This window comes from Panthera leo, chromosome E3 (assembly GCF_018350215.1).
Source record: "Panthera leo isolate Ple1 chromosome E3, P.leo_Ple1_pat1.1, whole genome shotgun sequence".
Lineage (NCBI taxonomy): Eukaryota > Metazoa > Chordata > Mammalia > Carnivora > Felidae > Panthera > Panthera leo.
The window spans coordinates 9,930,935-9,958,305 of NC_056694.1; the positions used below are offsets into that span (position 1 = coordinate 9,930,935).

The 27,371-nt window shown below is 55.8% G+C and overlaps 1 protein-coding gene and 1 long non-coding RNA gene across 6 annotated transcripts; one reads left to right on the top strand and one right to left on the bottom strand.

The window, feature by feature from the left end:
- Positions 1 to 641: 641 nt before the first annotated feature.
- Positions 642 to 19,176, bottom strand: MLXIPL (MLX interacting protein like). Of its 5 annotated transcripts, none has more exons than XM_042921997.1 (17): positions 18,844 to 19,176; positions 15,016 to 15,122; positions 10,857 to 10,939; positions 10,613 to 10,702; positions 10,286 to 10,330; positions 9,631 to 9,832; positions 9,425 to 9,505; positions 5,713 to 5,882; positions 3,915 to 4,461; positions 3,620 to 3,687; positions 3,395 to 3,542; positions 3,116 to 3,189; positions 2,904 to 3,023; positions 2,612 to 2,739; positions 2,388 to 2,511; positions 1,688 to 1,817; positions 642 to 1,374 (listed from the first exon to the last, which is right to left on the bottom strand). In XM_042921997.1, exons 1-17 carry the CDS (start codon positions 19,134 to 19,136, stop codon positions 1,256 to 1,258), a joined length of 2,529 nt encoding a protein of 842 aa, XP_042777931.1. In that variant the 5' UTR covers positions 19,137 to 19,176; the 3' UTR covers positions 642 to 1,255. The 5 variants fall into 5 exon arrangements, with proteins under 5 accessions (XP_042777931.1, XP_042777932.1, XP_042777930.1 ...); XM_042921998.1 differs by having other exon boundaries at positions 642 to 1,059; positions 3,116 to 3,231; XM_042921996.1 differs by having other exon boundaries at positions 3,116 to 3,231.
- LOC122209801 lies at positions 4,376 to 10,084 on the top strand. The gene is made up of 3 exons (XR_006197757.1): positions 4,376 to 5,273; positions 5,549 to 5,671; positions 9,617 to 10,084. It is a non-coding gene; the product is annotated as an uncharacterized LOC122209801 (long non-coding RNA).
- Positions 19,177 to 27,371: the final 8,195 nt, after the last annotated feature.

Sequence of the window (27,371 nt, forward strand, 5' to 3'; positions counted from 1 at the left end):
AGTGGTGAACAGAATCCCAGCACCAAGACCATCATCTAGGCCACAGTGGGCCCTCAGAAAGGATCTGTTAAATGGCTCAATAGAAGAATCAATGAAATATGGGGACCATTCACCCCAACTCCCCATCTAAAGTATCAGTTCCTTCTAAGACATCCCAACCAAGTGTGTGTCTGCCCTCTATTTGCACATCACTACCCTCAGGGGCAACACATTCTCCTTCTGGATGGCTCCCTGTGATTTCCACTCATGGGCTCGGCTCTGCCCTCTTCCAACTTGGAAGGTGGTAAGCCTTTCTGAACCTTCTCCTGGCCATGGAGCGAGGATTTCCAGGATGAGTGTCTGTCATCTCTGACCTGGATGACAGCAACAGCCTAAAACTGGCCTCCTTGCTCCTGCCCTTGCCCCACGGTGGCCTCTTCCTGACTCCGCACCCAGAGAGATCCTGTGAAGACCTTATACCTGATCTTGTCAAACCTCTACTCCAAACCCTCCAGTGGCTTCCAGCTCAGAGGAAAAGCTAAGGTCCTTTGAAGGCCACCTCCCATTGCCAATTGGCTCTGTCTATCCGTCCCAGTGAGACACACTGACAGTCCCCAACAGTTTTTGTTTTTATTGGTTGAAAATTCTTTACAAAATCCACACACACGCATCCACATGCACACAAGATGCCTGCCCTGGTCTGGCCACCTCCTGCCCTGCTGTCTCCTGGGATCAGACCTTCCTGGCCTCACCCAGGTTTGCCACCCTGCAGCACCCTACCCCCCACTGGGCTACCAGTGGAGGAGCAGAGAATGGGACGCTCCTTTTCTGTCTCTCTGATCAGAAACAGAGGCCTGTGCCCTATTTGGGGGGGGGGGGTACAGGGAGGGATGGTGGGGAAACAGGATCATCCCCCTTCCTCCTACGAGCTCCCTGAGTTGTCAGCTTAGGCCCCAAGTATCACAGTTGCTAAGGCCTTGGGATCATCTTCTGGTTGAAGCTTCTCCATCCCCATTTTTCAGACTGGAAAGTGAAGGTCCCAAGAGAGAGTATGAATCCTCCAGGTCACGGTGTTAGTCTCTGGTGGGGCAGGGAATGGAACGCCGTTCTTCCTGGCTTCCAGGAGGTGGAAGAGATTTGGGCCCTGCTAGACCCTCAGGAAAGGGGACAGCCAGGGCAAGGGGCAGGAGGGGAGTGCCCAGAAGTTGTCCCTGGAGCCCAGGCCCAAGGAAAGCAGCCCCTGGGCAGCTGAGTAAGTGGCAGTGTCTGGCCAGCACTATAAAGGTTTGCCAAGGGTGCCCTCTGTGACTGCCCGTGTGGCTTGCTCAGGTATACAGCCTGGATCTGTGAGGATACTGGTAGACGTGCTCAGCTGGCGGAGAGAGTTCAAGACAGCTGGGGAAAGAGAGTGAGAGAGTGAGAGAGAGAGAGAGAGAGAGAAAGGGAAAGATACCTCCTGGGTCAGGGCCTACCCTTGGATGTTGAGGACAAAGGGATAGCGGGGAGATAGTAGGTGGCAAGACTGTCAGCCCCTCGTAGGACCTATGTCTGCAGGTGTCCTGGTAGCCAGTGGACTATCCAGGGTACATAGTGGGATGGCCCAAACTCTAGGCTATTTTGAAGTCAGGCTGGACCTACAGTCTGAGCAGGTGCAACCCTCTGCCCGGAGGCCTGGACATTCTGGTGGGCAGGCAGGTGGCTCACGTACTTGGCCGGAGAGCAGGCAGGGAGCAGTACTGGTCCAGCCAAGCCAGTGAGGTCTGACGGAGGCTCTGCAAGCTTGCTGTGGACACCATCCCATTGAAGGACTCGAACAGAGGCCGAATGAGGATGCTGAACTGGGCCCAGGTCAAGGATCAGGCCTGCTGTCCACCCAGTACCCTCACCCAGCTCACGTGTAGCTCTGACATCTGGGCCAAACAAGGGGAAGGGCCTGGCCACTGTGGCACCTTGAACCTCGAGGCCTCCCGCTATAGCTACCATCCAATTCTGCCCGGCTCCTCTATGCCCTTCCTCTAGCTGGACTATCCCCCCTCCCTGGGCTTCCTGCCCAGGCTCAGCCAAGAACTTGACCAGGTAAGGGAGAGATTCCATGTCTTCTTTAGGACCGACCCCACTCACATCACCCAGACTTTAGGCTCTTCCAAACTGCCCTTGGAACATTCTGTGGGCGGGGCTGTGTTCCCCTCACCCGGGGGCTCCTCCCTCGGTTGCCCTCTGCTCCCAGCTAATCACTGGACACTCCTGCTGGCCAAGATGCCAAGGGCCTGGAAAGAGGGAGCGGAACCGGGGCCCCTTCCCCTGGGAGCAGCTCTGGGACCCTGCCTGGCCTGTGGCGCTGAGCCTGCAGTCAGGCGCAGCTTGGTCCGGCTGCGGCGCTCACCCTACCGCTGGCCAAGTAAGGATACCACCCAGAACTTCCAGTTGTGCAGTGTCCGGGTGCGGACATAGTCGTTGAACATGTCTCGCATCTGGTCGAAACGCTGGTGCGTGATGGGCACCCCGGTAGCAGGCAGCTGCTGCTGGCACAGGCTGGTGCGTACATGGGGCTGGTCAGGGCTTGGGAGTCCTGCCCCTTTCCCCCACGGCGCACGCGTGCGCACGCGCATGCGCACCCCCCGCCTACACCTACTTAATGGCAGCGTTGAGCTCCTCGATCTGGTCCCGTAGCTGCTGGGCCTCCTCCTGCATGGCCGCCCGCTCCTGCTGCAGCATGGCGATGTACTCGGCCGTCTTCTGCAGTGTGGTTGCTTTGCTCACCTGCAGGCATCCCCAGTGTGGCTCAGGTGCTGGAGGTGGCCCCACTCTGGGGCCCACTGAGGAGGAAACTGGGTGTCTGGGGGGCCCTGGGGCTTGGTCCTGGGCAGGGGGTCTACGAAGGAGCCCTGTGGTTCCGGGGGTGCGGGCCCGGGCTGGAGGCTCACCTTGAGGCTGGGCTGGGCGCTGAGTGTGCTCACCAGCCCGTGCAGGGTGTCAAACCCCAGCTTGATATTGAAGCGCCTCTTCTGCTCTGCAGAGATGTGTGTGATGCGCCGGTTCTCAGTCTTGGGGAGGCAGACAGGGGGGTGAGCCTAGGAAGGAGCATGGAAGGGCCTGGGGGTAGCAAACAGTTCTTGGGGTGAGGGAATGGTGCCACCTTGTTGTTGTCTGGACGACCCCGGCTTAGGATGGGTTGAGGGGGAGAGACGCAGACACTCAGGGTCCCCGGGCCTGGAATGGAGTTGAGTTCCCCAGACAGCCTCCGCTCACCACCTGTGGCCGGGAAAGACAGACCCCCAGACAGACCGACACAGGGGAGAGGGGTCCCATTGCCCCTTCCCTCTCATCCTGGCCTCAGATGTGGGCCCCCCTTCTTCCTTCCCCTTTCTCCATCCCCTAGGGACCCCCCTCCCGGATCCCTGCAAGCCCTCTTTACCGCTGTGTGCTGGGGGCGAGAGCCGCTCCGCTTTGGGGACAATCAGGGGCCTGGGAGGTGCCAGTGTGGTTGGGCCTGGAGGGGGCCGGGGTGGTGTGGGGGCCGGGGTCGGGGGTAGGAAGGTGCAGGGGAATTCAGGGGCCGTCTCCTGCAGGGGTGGAGAAGGGCAGAGAGTTGGGGTGAAGCCCTGGGCTCACCCTCACCTCCCAGTGCCCGCCATCTTACCGGGGACCCTGAGGGCCGGAGGAGGGTGCTGGATACGAGTGGTGGTTCCAGGGCTTGCTCAGGCTTGGCTGTGCACAGGCAGAACTGTGAGGGACACTGGGGCCAGCCCCAGCCCCGTCATCTCCCAAGACCCCATCCCTCCCCTCCAGATAGCTCACTCCCCTTTTGGGTTTGGGGCCCATGTCCCTAATTCCTCGCCACCTCCCCCACAGCTGAGCCCACCCGTTACCACTTCACCCTCTGCTCCCACAGGCTCCCCACTTCCCCTCTGAGGACAGTGCTCTTCCCATCTTACCTGCTGTGAGCAGCTGTGTGAGGCAGGGGTTGTTGCCCCCCGCTGGGGTAGTGGGGTTGGCGGTGGCAGGGGCCAAGGTTGGGGGGCTGGGCTTCTCCCCTCTAGGGGATGGGGCGGGGGGCTTGCCTCTGGACCTCATGCCTTGGGGCACTGTGAAGTGAGGCCCAAATTGGGGCTCCAGATACCCTGAGGGTAGAAGGTCTATGGGGAAGGGAGCAGGGGCAGGGCCTGGACCAGGCTGGGGGGTAGGTGGGAAGGCAGTGGGAGCCGGCAGTGGGGACACTCCTGGGGCAGGAGGGACAGTAGAGAAGGGGAATCTAGGAGAGAAGAGAGGCTCTTCCTGCAGCAAAGCAGGGGGAGGAGCCATGGGAGGGAAGGCGGGTGGGGGACAGGGCTCTAGACCAGGCCCCTTGGGAAGGGCAGGGTATTGGAAGAGGGGTGGGGGTGCTGGCGGGGGTGGGAGCTTGGGCTTGGGGTCTTCAGGAAGGAGGAAATCAGAGTTCAGGAAGGCACTGGAGTCCAGGGTGCCAGGGCAGCTGCTCCGAGCCTGGTTGGGGGACAGAGAGAGAGCAGGGGAGAAAGCTGGCCTTTGCAGCCACCCAGGCAGGCTCTTGCCCTGGCTGAGGTCTGGACTGGGCACTGGGAGAGAGAGGAGAAATGATCCCTGTTGTCCCCCCCACCTACGCACACCAAAGGAAATTGTAACCTAATGAGGGGAGGGAGTGGAACACACTTAGGCACACATTAGGTGTAAGAAAGAGCATCAATCTTCCTGCCCATCTTTTCATTCACCAAATAATGATTCCATCCTACCACCAATCCATTCGTTCTCCATTCCCCTATTTGGCCTCTCACCTGTGAGCTAACTCATCTATCTCTCCACCGACCTGTGAGGTATAAACCCATTCACCAATCCATCCAACCCATTCATCCACCAACCCATCCAGACATAATCCATCCACCTATCCACCATCTGTTCATTGACCAGCCACTTATCCAGCCACCACCCTATTCATCTACCAATCCGTCCACCAGCACATGCATCCAACCAACCACTCGCTTACCCATGTAAGCATCCACCCCCCTCTACAACCCGTGTATCCATTCACCAACACACCCATCCATCCACACATTCACTCATTCACTTAGTGGCTCAACCATTGGGCAACCATTGACCCTATGCTTCTTGAACTGTGGTAGGTATGGAAGATGCGGCGGTGAGCAAGGCCTAGCTCTTCCAGTAAGGAGCTCACGGTCTGGTTGAGGAGAGAGACCTCTCAGCAATGAACTACAATAGTGCCGGAACAGTCTGATGACAGAGGGACCTGGCAGCAGAGAGGCAACCACCGAATTGAGCCTGTGAGTTCCGTCTCCCAAATGGCAGGTTCACCGTTTCCTAAATGCTCACACTGAGCTTTGTCTCCGTGTGTGCTCTCCTCCCATCTGGCTTGCCCTTTACTGGCCTCTTCTGGCCAAACCCAACACATTCACTAAGCCCAGACCCTCGCCTCCTCCAGGAAGCCTTCCCCAAGCACCCCAGTCCTTCGTGGTACCCTGCTCCTTGCTCCCCTGCCCTCAGCCTCCCTCCCAGAACCACTTGGTCCACCTCTGCTTCACAACGGTTTCCTCCTCAGCTGAACTGCGCCCACTCAGAGGGCAGAGATGGGGTCTGTCTCCCCCCTCCAGTCCCTCTCAGTCGACCAAGCGTAGGAATGGGCACCCAGGAAGTGCCCTGAGTATCTCCTGGACATGGGCAGGTGAGCGAGGCACGGCTGAATGGCGTGGGGTGGGAGCTCACCTGCAGGCGGTTATTCCCTGAGAGGTGGGTCATGCCTGACGAGGCAGGGGGCACCTCTGAGCCCAGGATCGAACTGCCGAAGAAAGGGTCAGCCATGGTGCCAAAACTGGGGGGCTCCGGGAAGTGTGAGGGCGTGGGTGTCTGTGGGGGGCGGTAGCTGGTGAAGAAATCTGCAATTCAACATACAGGGTGGTGGCAGTTAAGGATAGGGCCAGGCGTGGCTGGAGGCAGTGGGAGGACAGTGGGCCTCGTGCCCTGTCCCCAAGCTGGGCTGGCCTGGCTGGCGGTGAGGTGGGGGGAGGCGGGGGAGGGGGGGCTTCCACAGGAGATTGTGAAATTGAGAGAGTTTCTGTCTCACTCAGGGGAAGCAGCAACAGAGGTTCGGTTGGGATGGGCCTGCGTGGAGGACAGCAGAGGCCGTGTGGGGGCGTGAGCAGGACCCCCGGGGAAACAGCCCTCCCACCGAGCCCCACACTGGGCTCATGAGGCCCCCTTCCCTGTCCCAGGCCTGGGCACTCCCCTCTTCTGCTCCTGTTACCAGCCCTGCTGGGGCCAGAGAAAGGGGAGGGGTAATAGAGAGTGCCCTGAAGGGACAGGGGTGGGGTGCAAAGGGGCAGAGGTCCGGGATAGGGAAGAGCCCCAGGGTGATAGGAGTTCAAGGGGTGAGATAGAGGTGAGAGGGGTCAGGAGGTCAGTGGGTCTGCGAAGTTGGCTTGTGGGAAGGTCAAGTGGGGCCTCAAAAGCAGAGCCCGGGAGTGGGGTGGAAGGGCTAAGGGGGTCATAGCAGGGGTCAGAGGGTGGGCTCAGAGCGGGGGCAGGAGTTGGGGGGGGGGCACTGGAAAGCCTGGAAGAGCTGGCGGGAAGGGTCAGCCAGATTGTCTGAGGTGCGGGTTGTGTAAGCCCCAGGCTATTCTGGTTTTGGGAAGCAGCTGCCTGCGGCCTGACCACATCCCGGGCCTGGGCGCCGCCCGCCCACCCGCTCCCTTCCGGGCACCTTTCTCTGACCCTGACCAGTCTTTGGCCTGCAGCAGCTCCCAAGACCTCCTGGTCTTGTCCCACCCAGCTCCGCTGGCCTTGGATGGGCCCTGGCTCCCCAGGCAGGGGAGCTGGTCAGGCCTCCTCCCAAGAGAAGGAGACTCAGGAGTGGGACAGATAAGACCATGCCAAATCTGGAGCCTGCTGTGTGTTGAACTTGTATGTGCATCTTTTTTTTTTTTTTTAATCTTTTCCTTCTTTTTTTTAAAGTTTTTAAAACTTATTTTGAGAGAGACAAAGATAGAATGAGTGGGGGAGGGGCAGAGAGAGAGGGTGAGAGAGAGAATCCCAAGCAGGCTCTGTGCTGCCAGCACAGAGCCCGACGCAGGGCTCGAACTCACGAAACCATGAGATCATGACCCGACCCGATACCAAGAGTCGGACGCTTAACCGACTGAGCCACCCAGGTGCCCCTAAACTTGTCTGCACGTCTTACGTGACTCTGGTGCCCACCTGTCACTGGAAGGCTGGCTCTACATGTAGCATCTATCTGTCTCCCTGTGTGTGTGTGTGGCTCTGTCTGAGCCTGTGTGCCTGCCTTGATGTGAGGTGCTCGGCATGTGCATGTCTGCTCTGTGCCTGGTGTGGGTGTGTCTTTCCTTGGCCACCTGATCAGAAAGGATCTTTTTGTCCTACTGTCTCCGTTTAACCAAGGGACTGAGTGGCAGAGAGTGAGTGGTCACCGACCCTCTATCCCCCAGCCCCCACGGACTGTGGGTCTCACCACTAGGCCCCCTGAGGCCCAGGCTCTAGAACTAGCCACATACTGGGCCTGCTTCCTGCTCACTGCTGCTGCCTGCCCCCCGGTGCTCAGAAGGGTTCATGCAGTAAGGAGCCCAGCTCGCCACTGAGTCACCACCAACCCCCAGCCATAGTTTACCCTCAGTTGCCCCTCTCCGCTTCCTAGCCCTGGCCAGCCACCCACGGACCCCTAGTCTCCCCCATCCCAAGCTTCTACCCCCACCATCGATGTGCATCCCCTCCCTGAGACCCTCTCCTGCTCCAAGCCCCCTCCCCTTCCTTGAGCACTCCTCACCAAGCCCCCTCCCTCCATAGAGTTCCGGCTTCTTCACTGGGATTCCTCTCAAGCGAAGAGCTCTTGGGGGACAATCAAAGCACCAGCCCCGGTGTCCCTGGTGGTCCCTACCCTCCCTGTAATGGAGCACGAGAGGGGGCCACACTAACCACCTCCTCTGCATGACCCACACCCCCTATCGTAGGTTGCCCATGCTCACCCCCACCCAGGCAGCCACCCTGGGTTGAGAGAAGCGGCTTCTCAGCCCCAGTTTTGGCCCTGGAGCCCCGGGTCCAGGAAGTTTCCTACCTGTGGCAGGGGTGCGTGTGCCCAGACAGGACCGCTGCCCTCCCAGGCTGGTCTGCTCTCAGGGCACTGCCATCAACACTTCTGCCCCCACAGCCCCCACCCTGTCCAGGGCTGAGGCAGGGGTGGGGGTGGTTCCTCATTCCCTAGTTCCCTCCCCACCTCTTGACTGACAGGCCCAGGACCCTGTGAAAAAGGAGTGGAGGGGTCATTGCCACTAAACCTGTATCCCAGAACCCCCCTTTCTCGCCCTGGAGCCTTGGCTAAGGCAAGCCAAGCCTCTATGGCTACCTGACCCCTAGCATGGCTCCAGAATCCCCTAAATGTTTGATTATCGGGGACAGTCTCCAAGATATAGCTAAGTAAAAGAAATGATGTAGGAAGAGTGTGTTGTGAAAACAAAAAGAGACATTTGTCCACAGCTGCTATACAGACATGGGTATCTCTGGGAGGACACAAAAACCAGTGACCCAGTGGCCCTGGGGTCAGGAGAGGGAGGCACAGAAACACGTTACTTAAAAAGTGCTTGGGGTGCCTGGGTGGCTCACTCAGTTAAGCGTCTGACTTCTGCTCAGGTCATGGTCTCGCAGTTCATGGGTTCGAGCCCCACATCGGGCTCACTGTTGACAGCACAGAGCCTGCTTCAGATCCTCTCTCTCCCTCTCTCTCTGCCCCTCTTCATGTGCTCATTTCTCTCTCTCAAAAACAAGTAAACATTAAAAAAAATTTTTTTTAAGTGCTTTACAAGATACAATTCCTGGGATTTTCTTTTTCTTTTTCTTTTTTTTTTTTAGTTGATTTATTTTGAGAGAGAAAGAGAGTACAAGCAGGGTAGAGGCAGAGAGAGAGGGAGAGAGAGAATCCCAAGCAGATTCTGAACTGTCAGTACAGAGCCTGATGAGGGGCTTGAACCCACAAACCACAGGACCATGACCTGAGCCGAAACCAAGAGTCAATGCTCAACTGACTGAGCCACCAAGGTGCCCCAATAAATAGTTTTTAAAGGGAATTAAATAAATAATAAACAGACCCAAACAAATGAAAGTCCCTTTCTCTCCTGAGAGTCCCAGCATCCATTGCTTCCTGGGAGCCCAAAGAGCCTAGAGCCTGAAGCTTCAGTGCCCCTGAGCCTTGACCCCTGCTCAGTATCCAGTCTGGCCCTGCTCTCACCTGAGGCCAAGTCATTTGCATCCCAAGTCCTGACAAAGGGAGACCAGGAAGATCCCTCAGAAATCACTCAGATCATCCACCCTCCCACAGGGGCCTGAGGTCTGGTGGTCATGCTGGGACTTTCCTCACACTGACCCAGCCACGGGCCCCGCCTCCCCCTTCCCCCAGGACAGGGCGCTGCTTCACCTGAGATCTCCATGAAGTCATCCAGGCTGGGCTGCAGGGGTGTCAGGTCCGGCTGGATCATGTCAGCATTGCCCACATAAGCTGGAGGGGGCAGTGGTGACGTCAGGAGCGGCAGGCCGGGTGGACTGGGGGCCACCCACCCCTGGCCATCCTCCCTTGGCTGCCCGGGTTTTCACAGGCCTCCCTTTGCAGGTGCAGGCCCTTACCGTCCTCAGGGCGCAGCTGCAGGGGCGTGGAGCTGGGCTGAGTCATGGTGAAGAGCGTGTCGGAGATGTCGGACAAAAAGCAGTCCAGGTCCAGAAGCTGCCGCCCGCCAGGCTCCTCCTCTGGGCCCCCGAGCAGCACGGGCACCACGCTGGAGAAGAGCTGCTCGCACCATCGCTCCGGTGGTTGCCAACCCCCTTCCACCTAGGGAGACAGAACCTTCAGCAGCCACGAGAGAGGGACACCGGGGTCTCCCGCTGCCCTTGGCCCTTTCATATGGCCCCCGCCTGGGGGATGAAGCGGTCAGTACATGGCCCTCCTCACCTCTCTCTCTGGAGGACCCAGTTTGCCTACTGGAAGGCTTATGGTCACCCCATTGGCCTTTAACAACTGTCCCCACGAGCTAGAGCTGGATGGCCTGCTGAACAGATAAGGGGCCTCTTCCTGTCCCCTCTACTTTTTCTGCCTGGAACCTCAGTTCTTAGGGACTTCCGTTCCCCCATGCCTCCCACCACTTCGCTCAAGGACTCCCCACCCCTCAGGAGGAGAAGGGCTCAATCAACCAGAGGACGGCGGCCACGCCCACTGCCCCCATCGGGTCCCGCCCTCCTCTCCTAGAGAGAAGCTGTCAATTCTCTGGGTCCAGGGAGCACCCACCTGCTTTGGGGTCAGGAGATCCCCTTCCCTGCTGCACTTACGGAGCTGCAGGAACACACAGAGGTGGACAATGGATCCCTTGTCCCTCTTCCATCACTTCCCGCCAAGGCCTCCCCTACTCACAAGCTCCCCCAGATGAAAGGGATGCCGGTTTCCCCTCTGGAGCTCCTCCGCGCTGGGAGGTAAGGAGGCTGCGAGGGGACCCTCGGCCACACGGTGGCGCTGTCAGCCCGGGTCTTAAGGGGAGGCAGGGTCGAGGGGCGTCTCGCCCCGGGCTCTTTCAAGAGAGGCAGTGGTCAGCAACCCCCCCGGGGCCCCCCCACTGACCCGCTTCTTGTAGTAGATGCGCCACTTGTGGTACTCGCGCATCACCACCTCGATGCGCCGCTTCCAGTAATTGCCCTCTAGGACCACGGCCTGGAGAGGGCCCGGGAGGGGGCTCAGTGAGACGGGCAGCACGGACCCCACCCCTCACCCGATCCCCATAGGCGCCAGCCCCTCCCGCCCGGCGCTAGGAGGCACCGGGCTTGGTAGGGAAGCAGGCAGGCGGGAGGTCCTGCGTCTCAGCTACCTCTGGTTTTCGGTGCTCATCAGCCTCAGGCCCCTGCAGGGGGGTCACGAAGCCACACACGGGGCTCTTCCTCCGCTCCACATCTGAGAGAAGGGGGCCAGGTCAGGAGGGTACCCAGCTCCATCACTTCCCACTCCAAGGGGACTGGGACTCAAGTGCCACGCTAGGAAATCCTGCTTAGACTAAGTACCACCTCCTCCAGAAGTCTTTCTGCCTGCTCCAGCCCTCCCAGAGCTCCCTCTTCTATGGGAACCCCGTGAAAGGAACCTCCCGCACCTCCTCTGCCCCCCTTGGCAGCCCAGCAGGTGTGCAGGCGATGGTTGCTGAATGGGATTGTGTGATCACGGGAAATGAGCTGCCCCAACATCAGACCCTCAGACCAGCAGGCCAGGGCCTGGAGCCCTTGGTCCCCTGCCTCGGGCACTGCCCAAGCTGATGCCAGATAACCACCCCTTGTCGCTTCAGGCCACCTAGCTGAGCCCTTTTGCCACCTCCTCCACTCCCTTCCCTATCTCCAATCCTGGTCTCTCCCCAGGTTCCTCCTTTTGGGCCCATAAACATATTCCAAGCTCCCCTGTTCCTGCCAAACTTTCCCTTCCTTTGCTTCCCCAACAAGCTAATCTTCTTCCCTTTCACCCCTTTGTTTTGCTCCTTGTTCTGGAAGATTTGCCACCACTACCTGCACTCCATGCCTCCTGGTCTCCTCTTCACTTCCTGTAACTCAGTACCTGCCCCCAGTGTTCTGTCAAGGCCCTTGTCTGCCCCCCCCCCCCCCCCCCCCCGCCCCACCAAGGCCCATCCCTCTGGGCCTCAGTGGTGGAGCACCCCCTCCTCCCTCGACAAGGGAACCTTCCCTTGGTTCTCCTGTTCCCCTGACCATTTTCACTGGTCCTTCTTCGAGGCCCGCCCCCCAACCTCTCTCATCCTGCCTCTTTCCAGGCTTATTTTCCAGCTGCCCACAGAATCTCCATCAGGATGTACCAAATTAAAAGTAAAACAAACAAACAAAAAGGATGTCCCAAAACTTGAAACATCCCTCCCAAGCCTGTGCCTCTGGACGGTCACTGCTGCCTCCCAGTCACAGAAACTCCCCACTGGCCCCAGCATTCCTGTCTAAGTCACTCTGGAGGATGTGTGGCATTTCTTCCACTGTCCCCTCCCCTCCATATTCAATGCCACCCCGGTCTGATGTCATTTCTCACCCGGACCTCCCTGACTCCAGCCTCACCCTCTCCAGCCCATCTTCCTGTCATGGCCTGGAAATGCAGAAACCCTCCATGGTTCCCTAGACCTCCAGGATAAAGTCCACACCTCTTACCTTGGCTTCCAAACCCTCCATGACTGGCCTGTCGGCTTCATCCCCCTTTTCACCTCTTTCATAGGCCCCACCTTGAAGCCAAACGGCTTTTCCCCACCACAGCTCACCTCGCGGTGTTATTCTACACCACCCTTCCCTTCCCTCCTCTGCCTCACCCACACCTGCCCACCCATCAGGATTGCCCAGGGCCACCCCTCTTCCAGGAAGCTTCCCTCCTCTGAAACCCCATGGTCTTATCTGCCTCGCTCTCCACTTGGCCTTGGCCATTTCTCTGCATGCTGGCCTCCCTGCTGGGAGTAAAAGCAGGAGCTGTTGCCCTTTAGACTGAAATCCCTGAATCTGGAGCAGAGCTTGGCACACAGTAGGGCTTCCAAACCTTGGGCTCCCCAAGCAGTGACTTTTTCCGCCTTAGCCCTCAGCAAACTTCCTCTCAGACAATTGACAGACAAGGGGGACCACCCGAACGTGACACTTATTGGGACCTTCAGCATCATTTACAAAGTTCTGTCCTAAAGGACATTCTCCCAAATGATCCCCATGAGAATGGGAGAGGGAGTTTGTCCTGGTACCTGAACGTGGCTGGGAAGACAAAGGGATGGGCCCTCGGGTGTAGGGACTCCCTGGGGTTAGAGCAAGGAGGGTCTCAGAGAGTGGCTGTCCTGGCTTCCCAGATGAGGAGATGGGCACTAGGAAAGAATAAGTTTGTCCAGGGTCCCCAGAGGGTCAGGTCTGAGCAGGCCTGGCTGGGCTTTTTCTCCCCCACCTCGGGGACCCTGTGCTCCAGACAGAAGGGCAGTGACCATGTGGCTCCTGGATCTGGGGTAGGCTTTATTCAACACCAATAAGTTCACCCATTCAGGCAACCACCTGGCCCCTTGCACCTAAGCTGTGACAGATACTGGGACAAGGAATCGGTGGATAAATCGGGGCGCTCAAGCTTAGTTGGAGAGATAAGGAAAGCACACACAGAACACAAGCTAAAGCAAGGTGGGGAGCCTCCCATGAGACGTGCACAGTGCCCTGGGTGCTCAGAGGACACCAGGATTTGAGGGTGTGAGAAAGGAGGGGATGTTGGAGGCCAGGAGCCTGCAGAGGGGTGGCAGGTTCGAGGGGATGAGCCAGGCAGTCCTCCAGCTGTCCCCACCCCTCTCCCTTTCCTGAAGCCCACCTTCAAACCCTCAGTGCTCAGGGAGAAGGCGCGTGCTGACATTTGTTACATGCCTGCCGCGTGTTGTTACTATCGTCACAAAAATATCATCACCTTCAGGGGCCCTTGTGTGTGTCAGGCCCTGTGCTGAGATATGAATGATCTCCCTGAAGACTCACAGCAAACCTCAGAGCGGGACCTACTGTTATTCCCACTCTGCAGATGAGTGAGCTCCAGCTAAGGAGGCTAGGGACTCTCCCAAGGTCACACAGCTGGGGCATCCTAGAACTTGACTCAACCCACCTCTGTCTGACACAGAACGTGGGGTGCTTCCAGCAACTCGTGCAATAGCTGGAGACCAGGGTCTGCCTGTCTGGGTGAGGGCCCTGGGTGGCATCAGAAATGTCTTCTGCAGAGAGAAGGATCTGCATCCCATCCAGCTTCGTGGGGAAGGGTGGAGAGCGCAGAGGTGTGTGGAGGGGTGGGCAGTGACTCCCTCTGGCCTGTCAGCTTCCTGGTCTGAGTAGGGCCCATCTTATGTGTTGTCAGTTGAGGACTGGAAGCCAGCCAGCTCGGAGCAGTAGAAGGAGCACTGGGTTCAGAGTAGGAGAGCCCTGGACTTCCAGCTAATCACAGTTCTGCTTCTTTTATGCTCCATGACCCTGAACAGGTTACTGGCCTTCTGGGCCTTACTTGCTCATCCATAAAATGGGAGTGATAATATCTATCTGCCAAGGTTGCTAGGAAGCCTCAAGTAAGATGATTTAGGGAGCACTGGGCACATAGATAAATAGAAACCAGAAAACCCTCCCTCTCTCTGCTTGGATGGAATCCAATGGAGCCAGGACAGAGAATACTGAGTATGGTCCCTCCTGGGCTGTGTGTTCCCAGCTCAGGGAAGCCTTTGATCAAGCGGGACTTGGTTGATCTGGACAAGGTCCCAACCCAGGGCCAACTGGTCTGAGGCCGCTCAGCCTCTGCTGCTGGGCCGTGGTGGGTGGGTGGGTCTCATATCCCCAAATGAATGACCGTGACCTCCTCAAGGGCATCTCAGATTCAACCATCATTTATTTAGCATCAGTTCTGTGCCAGGCCCATTCATACTTGTTATCACCATGCCAACCAGGAAAAGTAGGACTATTGGTCTTATTTTATAGATAAGGAAACAGATTCAGAGAGGTTAGTCACACGGCCTGCAGTCACACAGCCGGCAAGGGCAGAGACTGGGGAGGAAAGCAGCTCTGGGTAACTCCCAAGTCCGAAGCCCCCTCCACTGTACCACATGGCCTCTCTGGCCCCTTGTCCTCAGTCTCCATGGGGGCACCTGATGGGGGTTCAGTGAGGACTTTAGTGAAAGGCTGGTGGAGACCCAGGCAGAATCCTTAGCTTCCCCATTCCCAGTGTGATACCATTGGCCTAGCCAGCATCTAGCACCTCTTTCCACCCTGGCATCTGGAGCACTGACTATGCTGACGGAATGCAGAAAGGGTCTTGAACTGCCCTCCAAATCTCTGCCCACCTTAGGATTCCAAGGGGTGACCTCCGCTGTGCCTAGCATCCCAGGGCAGAGTACCCTTTGGGACACGTTCCCCGAGACTCTGGGGGTCAGATGCTGGTGCTGGCCCTAAGGGGGTTTCCTGGGCACCTCCCACATGCAGCCCCCCTTGCTGGCGAGGCCCATGGTGCCCACTCACACTGGATATACCAGGCCCTCCAGATGGCGTTGTTGAGACGGATCTTGTCCCGGCAAAGCAGCTTGAGGCCTTTGAAGTTCTTCCACTTGGGAGACACCAGCTTGCCACTGTCAGAGGGAGAGGGCTGGGTCAGGGGGTTGGACAAGGGGCAGCTCAGGGAGGCCTCCTGCAGGGCTGGCTCCCCACTCTTCCCATGCGCTGGTTACTCATCCATGCTGGGCAAGCTGAGGACTCCCCTGCAACCCCACTAATCCTGCCCCTCACTCTGCCTGAAATCCCTACCCTGAGAGTCAGGCCTTTAAAAACCCCTCCCAGGTCCCTGCTCCAGGCTGAGCTGCTCATTAACCTACCACCAGAACTAAAACCAGGCTGAAACCTGTTTGTCAGCTCCTTCCTCAGAACAATAATACCACGGCCTCATGGGCATCCTTTTCTTAGGCTGGCTAGGGAGGGTTCTCAGAGTCATTTCTTACAGAGGGAAACTGAGTGCCTGGGAGGGAAAGGGACATGCCTAAGGTCACATGGTGGAGACTGATGCAGGCCCTGTGGCCTTTTCTCCACCAGTCTCACTGGCCCTCTTTGGCCTCCTCCGGGGATGGGTAAGGTGTGCCTGGGTGAGGAGAGAATCTCTTCACTACCGGTGGCTTCCAAGCAGCCAGCCGTTGCCTTTTCCCGGCCTTTCTGGCGTCTGCCCACTCCAGAATCCCAGGATGGCAATCTGGACTGAGCTGGATGGGGTGCACCCCTTCTTAGGGGCGTGTGCAAAACAACAGCCATCAGGCCCCAAAGGAAGGCAGCTGGGATGGTGGAGTGGTGGGCAGTGGGGAGGCAGCACCCTTACCCCAGCCCTCACCCTGACCCTAATCCTAGCAGTCAATGAAATCCACTCTCGCAATGACTCTCCAGGTCAAGATGTGCTAGGCACAGGCCTCTGCTACCGCTAAGGATCTGACCTAGGAGGTCAAGATGCTCAGAGTCTAGACCCCCACTGATCCCTCCCTCCTCCCTCCCTCCTCGTGGTCCACAAGCCAGGGCTGTATACGAGTCCCCTCTGGCCCATCTCCTCCAACCCTTGCTCACATGGAAGGCTGAGGCCTGGGGGACACCAGGCCTGCCTTCTCCCAAGGCTTCTCCCTCATCGTGGGGGTGATGGGTGGGCGGGTGGCAATCTGACTCCTACAGCCCCTGAAGCGCATGGGTCACCAGGTCTCTTCTCCTCTCTGGTCTCCAAGCTCCTGTGTTTGTTTTGGGGTATGGAGTGGAAAGAGCTGCCACCCCAGGGTACCACAGGCCTCATTACCCAAATAGAGTACATAGCCCATGCCTGCTGGCTGGCCCTCTCCCTCCTAAGTTAGATAAACACCATCTGTCTCGAAGGGAGACTTGGGTGGGGTGCACTGATACCTCCTGGGCCAGCTTCTTTGGCACCTGGGGGGACTCCTGAGTTTGTTGCTTCTGCCTGTATCCCAGCAACCTCCCCACCCACTCTGATCACTCAGTGTCCCACGCCCAGCCTGCCTCCCCTCCCTCCCTGTCCTTGCCGAGGTTCTGGGGTTTGTGGCCAGGAAGGGCTCAGGGAGATGAGATAGTGACAACATACAAGCCCAGAAGGAAAGGATTTGGTCTGTGCTGGGCTTGTTGGCTGGGAGGGGAGGAGAGGGGCTCAGCCCAGAGGAAAAAGCCCATGACCAGGGCTCAAAGGCTTCTTCTGACCAATAGAAAATCTGGGAATCTCAGGGATGGGTGGGAGAAAACCTAGAACTCTTAGTTCAGCACCGCTCCCCCTTCATGAGTCCAAGCTCCCTTATAGGAACTCCCTGAGAGTCTCTCTGACAGGGTCCTGCCTCGGGTCTACATGCCCGGGGCCATTCTTTCCACAGCTAGCCAGCTCTGGCCACAAACAAGTGTTTTCTTGGAACTTCCAGACCCTGTCTCCCTGGGGCTTCCACCCACAGAAACACGGAATATGCATCTCCTCTTAGGAGAGAAGTCCTCCCTCTGCCCACAATGCCCTGCTGAGGATGAAAGCTGGCCAGGCACCCACAGGCTGTCCTCTGGGCCAAGCACCTGGGGACCCCTTGCCTTGCTGTCCCTTGCCATCCAGTCACTCTCTCGGGGCATCCTGGCTTCTCTAGTCCACTCCTCTCCGGGGGACCCCTATAATTAGGGGTATTCAAGGGCTAAAACACTGTCCCAGTTTGAGCCTCAGATTTTTTTCTCTACCAAACAGGGGAAGCCAAAGGCTCCTGTAGTACTGAGTCACCTCCATCCATGGCTCTTAGGCCCCCACAGAGACTAAATATGCTGGGTATTTAGGGGAAAAGAACAGCCCTCTCCTCCCCAGCTGCCCTGGGTCACATCAGATTCTAGTCCAGCCTCTTAGTGGGAGCAGTTTTTGGAGAGTGCTCTGCTCCTGACCTTGCCCCCTCCCCTGAACCTCCTCTTTTGGTCACCCATGGTCTGTGGGGTGTAGTATGAAGGAGGAAGCTGAAGTTGGGAGCAGGTGAGAAACGTGGGGGGCCGGGGGGGGGGGGGCTGGGAGAACCTGGGGGGTGCCCACATCCGGTGTACCAGGACCTTAGATGCTCTGTCCCAGTCTGTCCCGTGATGTCCCAGGAGGCGGGGGAAGGGAAGAAAGGGACGGGAATTTGAACTTTCCACATCGGTCCGGCGCCCTGGACGATCAGGTTGCAACATGACCTGGGCCCGGGGCCAGAGCATATGGGCCAAGGTTACACCGCCTGCAGCCAATGGGGTCGTGGCTGGGCTGCCGCGATTGGGGGTGGGCAACACCCCCGCAATCCCCACCCCAGCTCCGGCTCCAGATCAGAGAGCCTCAAGGGCCGTTCTGTATCCCGCGGTTCTCAGAAGGGGAGGAGGCGCCTCTGAGGAAGAGGAATATTTGCACAGAGAAAAGATCAAGGCTGGCCGATCCCCCTTTCACCTCTACAGTTTTCGGTTGATAATTTATCCTGGCCCCTCACCTCCTGGGAACTTTGCTCCAGGGCACCGGGCCAGACCTCGGGTTCGCGCCCTCTCCAGGGACGCAGGCAGGCGTGGAAGCCCGGGCCAGGCGCGGTCCGCGAGCTCCGCGACGCGCATAGCAGGGGTCCCAGGCAGCGTTAGGCGCTCAGCCTCGCGCTGCGACCCGGGTAGGCGAACCCAGGCCTCCCGGGGAACCAGCAGCACCCCCTGCCGGGCGCCCGCTGGGAAACTCTGCCAGCTGGGCCCGCCGGAGCACCCTTCTCCCGCCACCCTCGACCTCACAGGTCAAGAACAAGTGTCCCGGCAATTGGGAAGTACAGGGTGGACAAGAGATTGGGTTTCAAAAGTGTTGGCTATGAATCGGGACAATCATGGGCGTGAGGAGTTTCGCCAGGGTGCAGGAATGGAGTGGGTCTGGGCCCGGGTACTGGGGAGGGAGCGGAGGGCCGAGGTGGTCTGGTGGAGTGGCCCCCAGAGTGGAGGGTGGGAATGGCTTAGGGTCCTGGGAGCTCGAGGGATGCCCTGGAATTTCTTTGGGGGCAGAGGAGTCAGGATGGGGAGAGGGGCCTTGGTGGGTCGAGGTGGAGGTCGAGGTGGAGGACAGGACGTCCGCAACCTGGGGAGGGAGTGAAAGTGGTGAGCCATGGGAATCTGGAGGCAGGGCCGGGGCCAGCCTGCCCCGGAGGCAGGCTCGGGGTTGGGGGAGAAGGGTGTCCAGGATGTGGTCGGACTCTCCAAGAGCAGCCAGGGACCAAAGTTTGGGGCCGGGTGGGGTGTCCGGGGCCCCAGTGCGTGGTGCCGCCACGGAGGGCCGAGGCTGCCGGGCCCCGGAGCCGCCCTCACCTGTAGGCCAGGCTCATGCACTCGAAGAGGCGGGTGAGTGTGGGGTCGATGCTGCGCGGCCCGAAGTCGGCGGGCCCCATGGGCCCCTCCTGGTCGCGCCGCCGGGTCAGCGAGTCGCTGTGCGGCGACGACACCATGAAGTGACCGCTGTGGATGACTTGCGAGCGGAGCAGCCCGCCCGCGCTGCGCCGGTTACTCGGGTCCTCCGAATCTGTGTCTGAGTCCGAGTCTTGGCTGGGGACGACCCGCGGGCAGGACAAACCGGCGGCCAGACCCGCCAACGCCCGGGCCATGGCTTTCGTCGCAGCCGCCTCGCCCGGGCTCCGTGGAGCAGCTGGCGCGGCCAGTGTGGCCAGATTGGCCTCATTAACATAACCCCGCCCCTCCGCAGCCATAGGTCGTTCCAGGGGGCGGGGCCTTGGGGACAGCGCGCGGGAGCAGGCGGGACTGGGTTTAAATTAGCATAATCAATATGCACGCTAAAAATAAATAAATTAGCATGATCAATATGCTAAGCGAGAGCGCGGGCGGAGCTACTGCGGGTCTGGAGTTTGGAAGAGGAAGAGGTCCCTATTTCCCCTCCTGCCCCTCCTTATGCGGTTCCCCTATGTCACCCAAAAGGGGTCTCAAGAAGAGTTGACGAGTAGAGCACCAGGTTGGCTCAATCGGTTGAACAACCTACTCTTGATCTCCGCTCAGCTCATGATCTTGGCTTGGGTCAAGATCTCATGGTTCAGGGAGTTCAAGCCCCAGGTCGGGCTCTGCACTGACAGTGCGGAGCCTGCTAGGAATTCTCTCTCCCTCTCTCTGTCTGCTCCTACCCCACTCGTGTTTGTGCGCGCACTCTCTCTCTCAAGAAAGAAAGAAAAAGAAAGAAAGAAAAAAGTTTGACTGTTAATCATTCACACCTGAGCCAGAAAGTGCCTCAGTGCCTGGGATTCCTTGCTTCCAGTGCCCTCCTGTGAAGTCCCTCAGCTAACTACACCCCTTCCTCCCTGCCCTCTCTGGTGTCCAGGCTCACATTCATCCTCTCTCAGTCCTGCACACAGCTGGAAGCACGCACCTGTCAGAGTCTTGTGTGGCCTGGCCCACAGGAAGGTCCCAGCACCCCCCAGTTGCCATTATGATCATCACTACACCTGCACAGAGGCCCCGAGGTTTACATGAGTGTGAATCCATGAGTGGTGACAGGTGATGACTGGCAAGGTGGAGCCTTGGTCACCTTCCCCTGGACATCCCCCAGGCAAGCCATCTGCTCTGGAGCTTTGGGTCCTCCCTCTCACTGGCCCTGGGGTCCAGCTCACGTTCCTGTTTCTGAAGTCTCTCCTCTCACCCTGAGAACTGGGCTGTTTGGTCTAGAGCACTCACACTGTCACCTAGCTGGCATCTTTAACAATCCTCAGAGGTGGGATTCTTGCCCCACTTCAGGGCATGTCACCAGCGTCCACAGGAGTGGAAACACCCAAATATCTACACAGGGCCCGAAACGGAACCTGGTCTAGAATTCCAGACTTCCCATCCAGGGTTATCTCTGGTGGGGGAGGGGAGGGCTAGAGGCCAAAGCTAACCTCCCTTGGTTTTGTGGACAGTGTGGCCTATGTGTAGTCACAGGAGAGAAAGCGGGGGCTGGAAGCTTGGAGAAGGTTCTCTCAGAGTGTTTTCTTCCCTCCCCTGGTAGGGTCACACAGCTCCCGAAATCAAATGGCAGTGCCTCGAGGGCCCCTGTGATCACCTGAGATGCTGAAATGATTGCCCAAGGCTGCTCACAGTCCTGTCTCTCCACCCACCCACCCCATGTCCCTTGGCCAGGTACCCTCTGTCCCTGCCAAACAGTCACTTCTCAGTCCCTGGTGCCCCAAGTGCTGCTCTCTGCAGGGGTGCATTCTCTCTGCTCATCTGATGGCCAAATTCTGGGGCCTCAGGTACCCACCTCAGCCTGCCTCCTCGGGAGAGAGAGCCATTCCTAAGTGGTCCTTTTGGGATCCTTGGCACGGAGACCGACAGGGTCACTACCTATTCTTTATGTGCCTGTCTGGCTCTGCCCCTGGCCTATGGGCCCTGAGATAGGACTGTTCCTCGGGTGTCTGAACCCCCACACTGAGCATGCAGGGGCTTGGGAATGCTTGGAGAAGGGCATGACACTAAGAGGACATGGCGGCCACTTTGGGGAGCAGGGGTGGGAAGCAGGGCCACTTCTCTGTTGGAGCCTCCTAGTTTCAAGGACCCCGCTTTAGGCAGAGGTCTGAATTGATCCTTGCTGCTAATTCCATGAATGCCCCTGGGCAAATCTCTGTCTTACTGGGGCTCTGTCTCAGTCTCTCGCTCTGTCTCTGTCAACTCAGGAAGTGGAATTCAGAGCTTTCTTAGGATTCTGTTACTGTTAACACCTTGGGTTCTAAGTCTGTCCTATCAGCATCCCACCTCACCCCACCACGCTCCCGCTGGCCTCCTGTCCCCAGGAGAAAATCTCAGAATGGCCTCCTGTGGTTCGAGAGACTTTCTCATGAGTTGAGACTCAGTAGCGTGAATTATCTGTCTCACCCCATTACCCTCTCTTTCCCCAGCCATCAGCTGGCCCTCTGCACCCTGTTCTTGCCCTCCTCAGGGCCTGATAATACCTTTGGAGGGCTAAGGACTGAAAAAGACAATCCCTCTCTGTGTAATTCAAAACAGAACAACAATACATTGTACAATAAACACAAGGAAGTTCATAAGTTCCAATTTCTTCCACGAGGACATCTTCAATTGGAAAAAAAAAATCCATTACTAAATTTTTTTCAAAAAAAAAAAAAAAAGGAAAGAAAGAAAAAGAAAAAAGAAAACGTTTCAATACTCCAAGCTTGCTGAGGCCTGGAATGCATGCTTCATCTGCCTTGTCCAGCCTCCCCCAATCATCATTCCTAACCATACTGAAGTAGGTAATATTACCTCCATTTTACAGTTGAAGAAACAGGTCAGGGAGTGAGACACTTGCTCAAGGTCCTGCCGTGAGAAAGGGCAGAGCCAGGTCTGACTCTGAAGTCCAGCCTCCTTCACTTATGAGGCTGCCACTTGTCTCCTCTTAAATATGATTCTAGCCACGGTCAACTGGAGAAGTCAAACCAGCTGGTGGCATGGGGGCCCTGGCATGCCTGGGCTTCGGCACAGCTGGTTCAGGGTGCCCTTGCCCGGATGACAGTGCAGGCTTGTGCGAGCTGGCCTGGGCTCACCCTTCTCCTCCCTTTCCCATCTGGCCCCCGTTACCCACAGCCCCGGACTTACAGCCTCTCTCTACAGCCAAGTCTCGTTCACAGGCCACGGAGGTGCAGGACCGGGTGTGAAACCCTGGCTGTCCCTGCCGTCCTGCTTGACATCACACCCGCCCTGTGTCCCAGCCTTCGCTCTCAGAATCCCCTCCTTTCCCTCCTCGTCTGGAAAGCTCACCCAAACTAGAAGTGCCGCCTCCACCTCCAACATCTCCCCGGAGTTCCCACAACCCTTGTTCCAATACAACTTTTAACTGCGTTCTGCTCTGCGTTCCCAGTGAGGGGTGCACATCCCTCCGTATCCCACTAGATGGCAAACTGCCTGAAAGCGAGAATCCCATCCTCTCCATAGACCATTTTTCTCCAAGTGCGAACGGGGCAGATGGGCTTTTGTTGAATGAATTGAGTTTATACTGTATCTGTCCACGACGTGTGTTCTATCTGCCCATCCATCTACACACACACGCACAGACACACACAGATGACACTTACTAAGTGTGTATTATGTGCCTATCCTAGTGCTAGTATTTCACTTTTGCGAAAGTTAAAAAATACAGAGGGGCACTTGGGTGGCTCCGTCAGCATCTGATTCTCGGCTTCCGCTCAGGTCACGATCTCACGGTTTCGAGCCCCGTGTCTGGCTCTGCACTGGCAGTGTGGAGCCTGCTTGGGATTCTCTCCCCCTCTCTCTCTGCCCCTCCCCTGCTGGCGCTGTCTCGATCTCTCTCAAAATAAATAAGCTTAAAAAAATACAGAAATGCAAAGATTTGGCCCTTGTAATATCCATAGCGATGGAAAGTAGATTAGCAGCTGCTGGGGGTTGGGAATAGTTGGGTGTGGACAATTAGAATAACTACTAATGGGTATTGGGTTTCACCTTGGGGATGGTGAAAATGTTCTAGAATGAGATAGTTGGGGATAGTTGTGCAGCTTTGTGAATATGCTGAATGACACTGAAAAAGGGTGAATTTTATAGTAAGTGTATTCTATCTCAGTAAAATCAGGCACTTTTGTATATCGTTCCATTTCCTGGTAGTCCTCTCCACTGTGCACGTGTGTGGATGTGTTACATTTTACCGAGGGGAAACTGAGGCTCTGGGAGGTGATTCAGAGTACTGTTGTGAGAGTGAACCATAAATGGCTTTTGTTGGTGGCGCCTAACCTAGCCCGTCTGTAGAATGTTCATGACCACTCCGTGATTTTCAACTCATCTTGTAGACAAAGGAACAGGCTTTGCCGAAGGTCAAAAGGTACAAGGAGAGCTGAGATTCACACGCAGGCAATCTGATGCCAGCCTGCCCCCAAGAACCTACATTCTCAAATTAGAAGGACGAGCGATCGCTCGGGAGGACGTGGTACCAGCAGAATTTCATCCGTGCCGCTGCCAGGGTAACTTGGCCCAATCACTTCAGAAAACTATTTGTCAGTACCTACTAGGGCTGAACATCCACCTCCCTTATAACCCAGCAATTCCACAGAAACGGGTGTGTATGTGCAACAAATACATATACACGACTATTCACTCAGCATTATTCCTATAATGCAGCCAGGCGCTGCCTCCTCACACTACAGAATATTAACACAGTAACGGGAATGAACACCGTATGACCAAATGCAACCATATGGGTACATCTCACCGACAATATGGTGAACAAAAGAAGCCTGACACAGGAGGGTATGTGCTGTAAGACTTCATTTATATAAGGCTCCAAAACAAGCTAATCTGTGGTTTTGGAGTCAGGGTAGTGTTTAGCTTTGAGGTGAGAGAAGGGATCAAGAAGGGGCTTCCTGGAGTGCTGCTAACATTTTGTCTCAGTATCTGGGTTCAGGTTACGTGGGTGCATTTGCTGGAAATACTCATCAAGCTGGATACTTACGATGTGTGTACTCTAACATAGGTATGTTAGATTTAAAAGGTTTTGGTTTTTTTTTTAACGTTTATTTTGAGAGAGAAGTGGGGAAGGGGCAGAAAGAGAGAGAGGGAGGCACAGAATCCGAAGCAGGCTCCAGGCTCTGAGCTGTCAACACAGAGCCCAATACGGGGCTGGAACTCATGGACCACGGGGTCATGACCTGAGCCGAAGTCGGACACTTAACTGACTGAGCCACCCAGGCACTCTGATTTAAAAGTTTTTGAAAAGAGAGCCACCTGAGCGGCTCAGTCAATAGGGTGCCCAACTTCGGCTTAGGTCATGATCTCAAGGTTCATCAGTTCAAGCCCCACATTGGGCTTGCTGCTGTCAGCGCAGACCCTGCTTCAGATCTACTGTCTCCCTCTCTAACTACCCCTCCCTCTCCCCTGCTCACGTTCTCTCTCTCTTTCAAAAATTGATATTAAAAAAAAGCTTTTGAAAAGAGAAACCAAGTTTGCGCGCACACACACACACACACACACACACACACACAATCAGCCACTCCACCCCGAGTCACCTTGGATGCTCTTACCTGAAGCCTCCCTCAGCTGGAGGTGAATTGGGCATTTAGGTGGGGGGAGGAGGGAGGTGGCACATCAGGCCAGAAGAGGATTTGGGGGCATCATTGAGTGAGTTGAAGAAGCAGGGGATGCAGGAGTGGACAAGAATGAGAAAGAGGAGTCTTAGCTGTGTCTCTAACTGGCAGCAAAACAGGAAGACAGTTTCCCCTGTTGGAGTCTCAGTTTCTGCATCTGTGAAATGGGGGACCAAATCATGAAGGAAAAGTGGATAAATGTGACTACATTAAAGGGAGCAAGTTGGACCAGATTAGTTTTCACATCAGAAGCACCCAAGTGTTCTACCAAAAAATATAGGTCTCAACCCAAAGGGAGTGAAAAAAGTCACTTCCCTTTGCAAGAAGCACGTCTCACGTTTCTAGACTTTCTGCTTCTATATTTATATTTAGGGATACTATAAGTGTATTGTTTATACATTTTTAAATTATGAAAATACCAAATAAAAATAAATTCTATGTCGACTGCCCCTGGTCCCACTGAGGAGCCCTGCTCTTTGTGCTCTGAGATTGTGAGAAGGGAGGAGGAAAGGCAGAGGAGGAAGAACAACAGAGTAGGGATGGAGTGAGCACCCAGCTACTTCCCCTCATCTATTCAACTGTATCTATCTGCACATCTAGTCATTTACCTATCCATCCATGCATCCATCCATCCATCCATCCATGCAACCATCCATCCATCCATCCATCCATCCATCCATCCATCTATCCATCCATCCATCCATCCCAATCTGCCCACTTATCTGTCCATTCGTCACCTCTCAACCCATCCATTCATCTCTTCTTGCATCCATCTATTTATCCGTTCATATCTTCCCAATCTGTCCATCTGTCCATTTTCCTTCCATTTATACATCCATCTAACCTTCCATCTCTTCATCCCTTTCTCCACCCAAATACCCCTTCAGCTGCCCATCCAGCACATGTATTAACTGCCTCCTTGTATCAGGCCCTTAGTTAAGCCCAGGGTAGCGGGGCGTGGAGAGGGCAGAGATTTGAACCCAAGGCTGACACCATGTCTGGCAGTTTGCAATAGGTTCCTGCCCCAGGCTGGGCTGCGCTGGGGTGTGGGGTGTGGAGAGCCCAGGAGAGGAAAACAAGCAACTGGAGAAAGACCAGCAGACACGGTGGGATCTAGGATCCAGAGCTTGTCCCAGACTGAGGAAGGACAGGAAAAGGAGGAGAGTGGCTTGGAAGGTCAACCTGGGCTTCCCCAGATGGTCCTAGAAAAACCAGCCCAGGCCCCTGGGATCTGGGGGAACATGCAGTGAGGCTAGTTTCAGGCCCAGCCCACTTCAATCCCTCTCCGTCTTCTTCCCTCCTCTTCTTCTGTGCCCCCTTTCTTCCCATCATCCAACTTCCCAAGGCCAGGGCCTTGGTCCATCCATCTGTAATTCCAAAGCCTGCCCAAAGTTTAGCCAACAAAACCACCAGTCTCTGCCTGGCCATTGGCAGGAACCACAGAACTTTTAGAATCTTCTATTGTCCCTTGAGGAACCTAGATGAACAGGGCTTATGATTACTTGTCATCTGTGAGCGAACAGGCTCAGAGAAGTTAACTTACTTGCTTGAGGTCACAGAATAAGTAATTTAAGGCTCTAATTCCTCACCTGTACTTTTTTACTAGCATGGTTAAAATAGTAGTGAGGAGAGGGGATCCGTTTCCATAGGGCCCTGGGGTGCAGCCCATGGTGAGGCTGGGGGTGTGGGTAGGTGGTGTGCAGGGATAGCTGGGAAGGAAGAAAACAGTGGCATCACCAGTGGGGTTATCTGTCTGGAAACTTCCCCTTCTCCAACACTTTGGCTGCTTCATGGGCAGTCTTAAAACCCCATTCCAGGCCAGGAAGAGGCAGAAATGATGTGGGTGGGGCAAAACATCTTTTCTCTACTCTGCTGTAAACAGGTAACATGGGATTATATTTTTGGATGACCATTTGGCAAAATCTGTTACACCAAAAACATTTATACTCTTTGGCTCATCAAGTTCAACTACAGAAATCTATAAAAACATCTATAAACATCTATAAAACATCTATAAAAATGTTTCCCTGGGGCACCTGGCTGGCTCAGTTGGTGCAGCTTGTGACTCTTGAGGTTGTGAATTCAGGCCCCACGTTACTTAAAATAAAGATTATTTATAAATAAAACCTTTAAAAAAATAAAAATAAAACTTTAAAAATCAAAGTAAAAATTGGGGCTCCTGGGTGGCTCAGTCAGTTAGGCGTCCAACTTTGGCTCAGGTCATGATCTCATGGTTTGTGAGTTCGAGCCCCACATCAGGCTGTCTGCTGTCAGCACAGAGCCCTCTTTGGATCCTCTGACCCCCTCTCTCTGCCCCTCCCCGTCTGGTGCTCTCTCTCTCTGTCTCTCAAAAATAAACATTTGAAAAAATAAAAATAAAAATGTGTCCCTAATGTACAAAGATGTACAAGGATGTTCCTCACAGCACTGTTTATAATTCTGACAAACAGGAGAATGGTTGAATACATTTTGACAGATCTCTATAGTGGAAAACCATGTAGCTGTTAACAACTTTGTGTATAAAATGGGGATAAACAGAGTACCCACCTCTCACAGTTTTTATGAGGATTAAGTGAATCAATACCTTCAAAGTGCTCAGTTGGTAAAGACGTGCTATCATTATCATAAGTATAGAAATAGTAAAAGGTAGCTAAGGTGCAATGCTGATGTTAGAAGAAAGTTGCAAAAACAATGTGTGAAGTGTGATCTCACTCAAGTAGAAATAAATAATGGTGAACATTCATATATGGAAAGAGGAGAAAAGTCTGGACACAC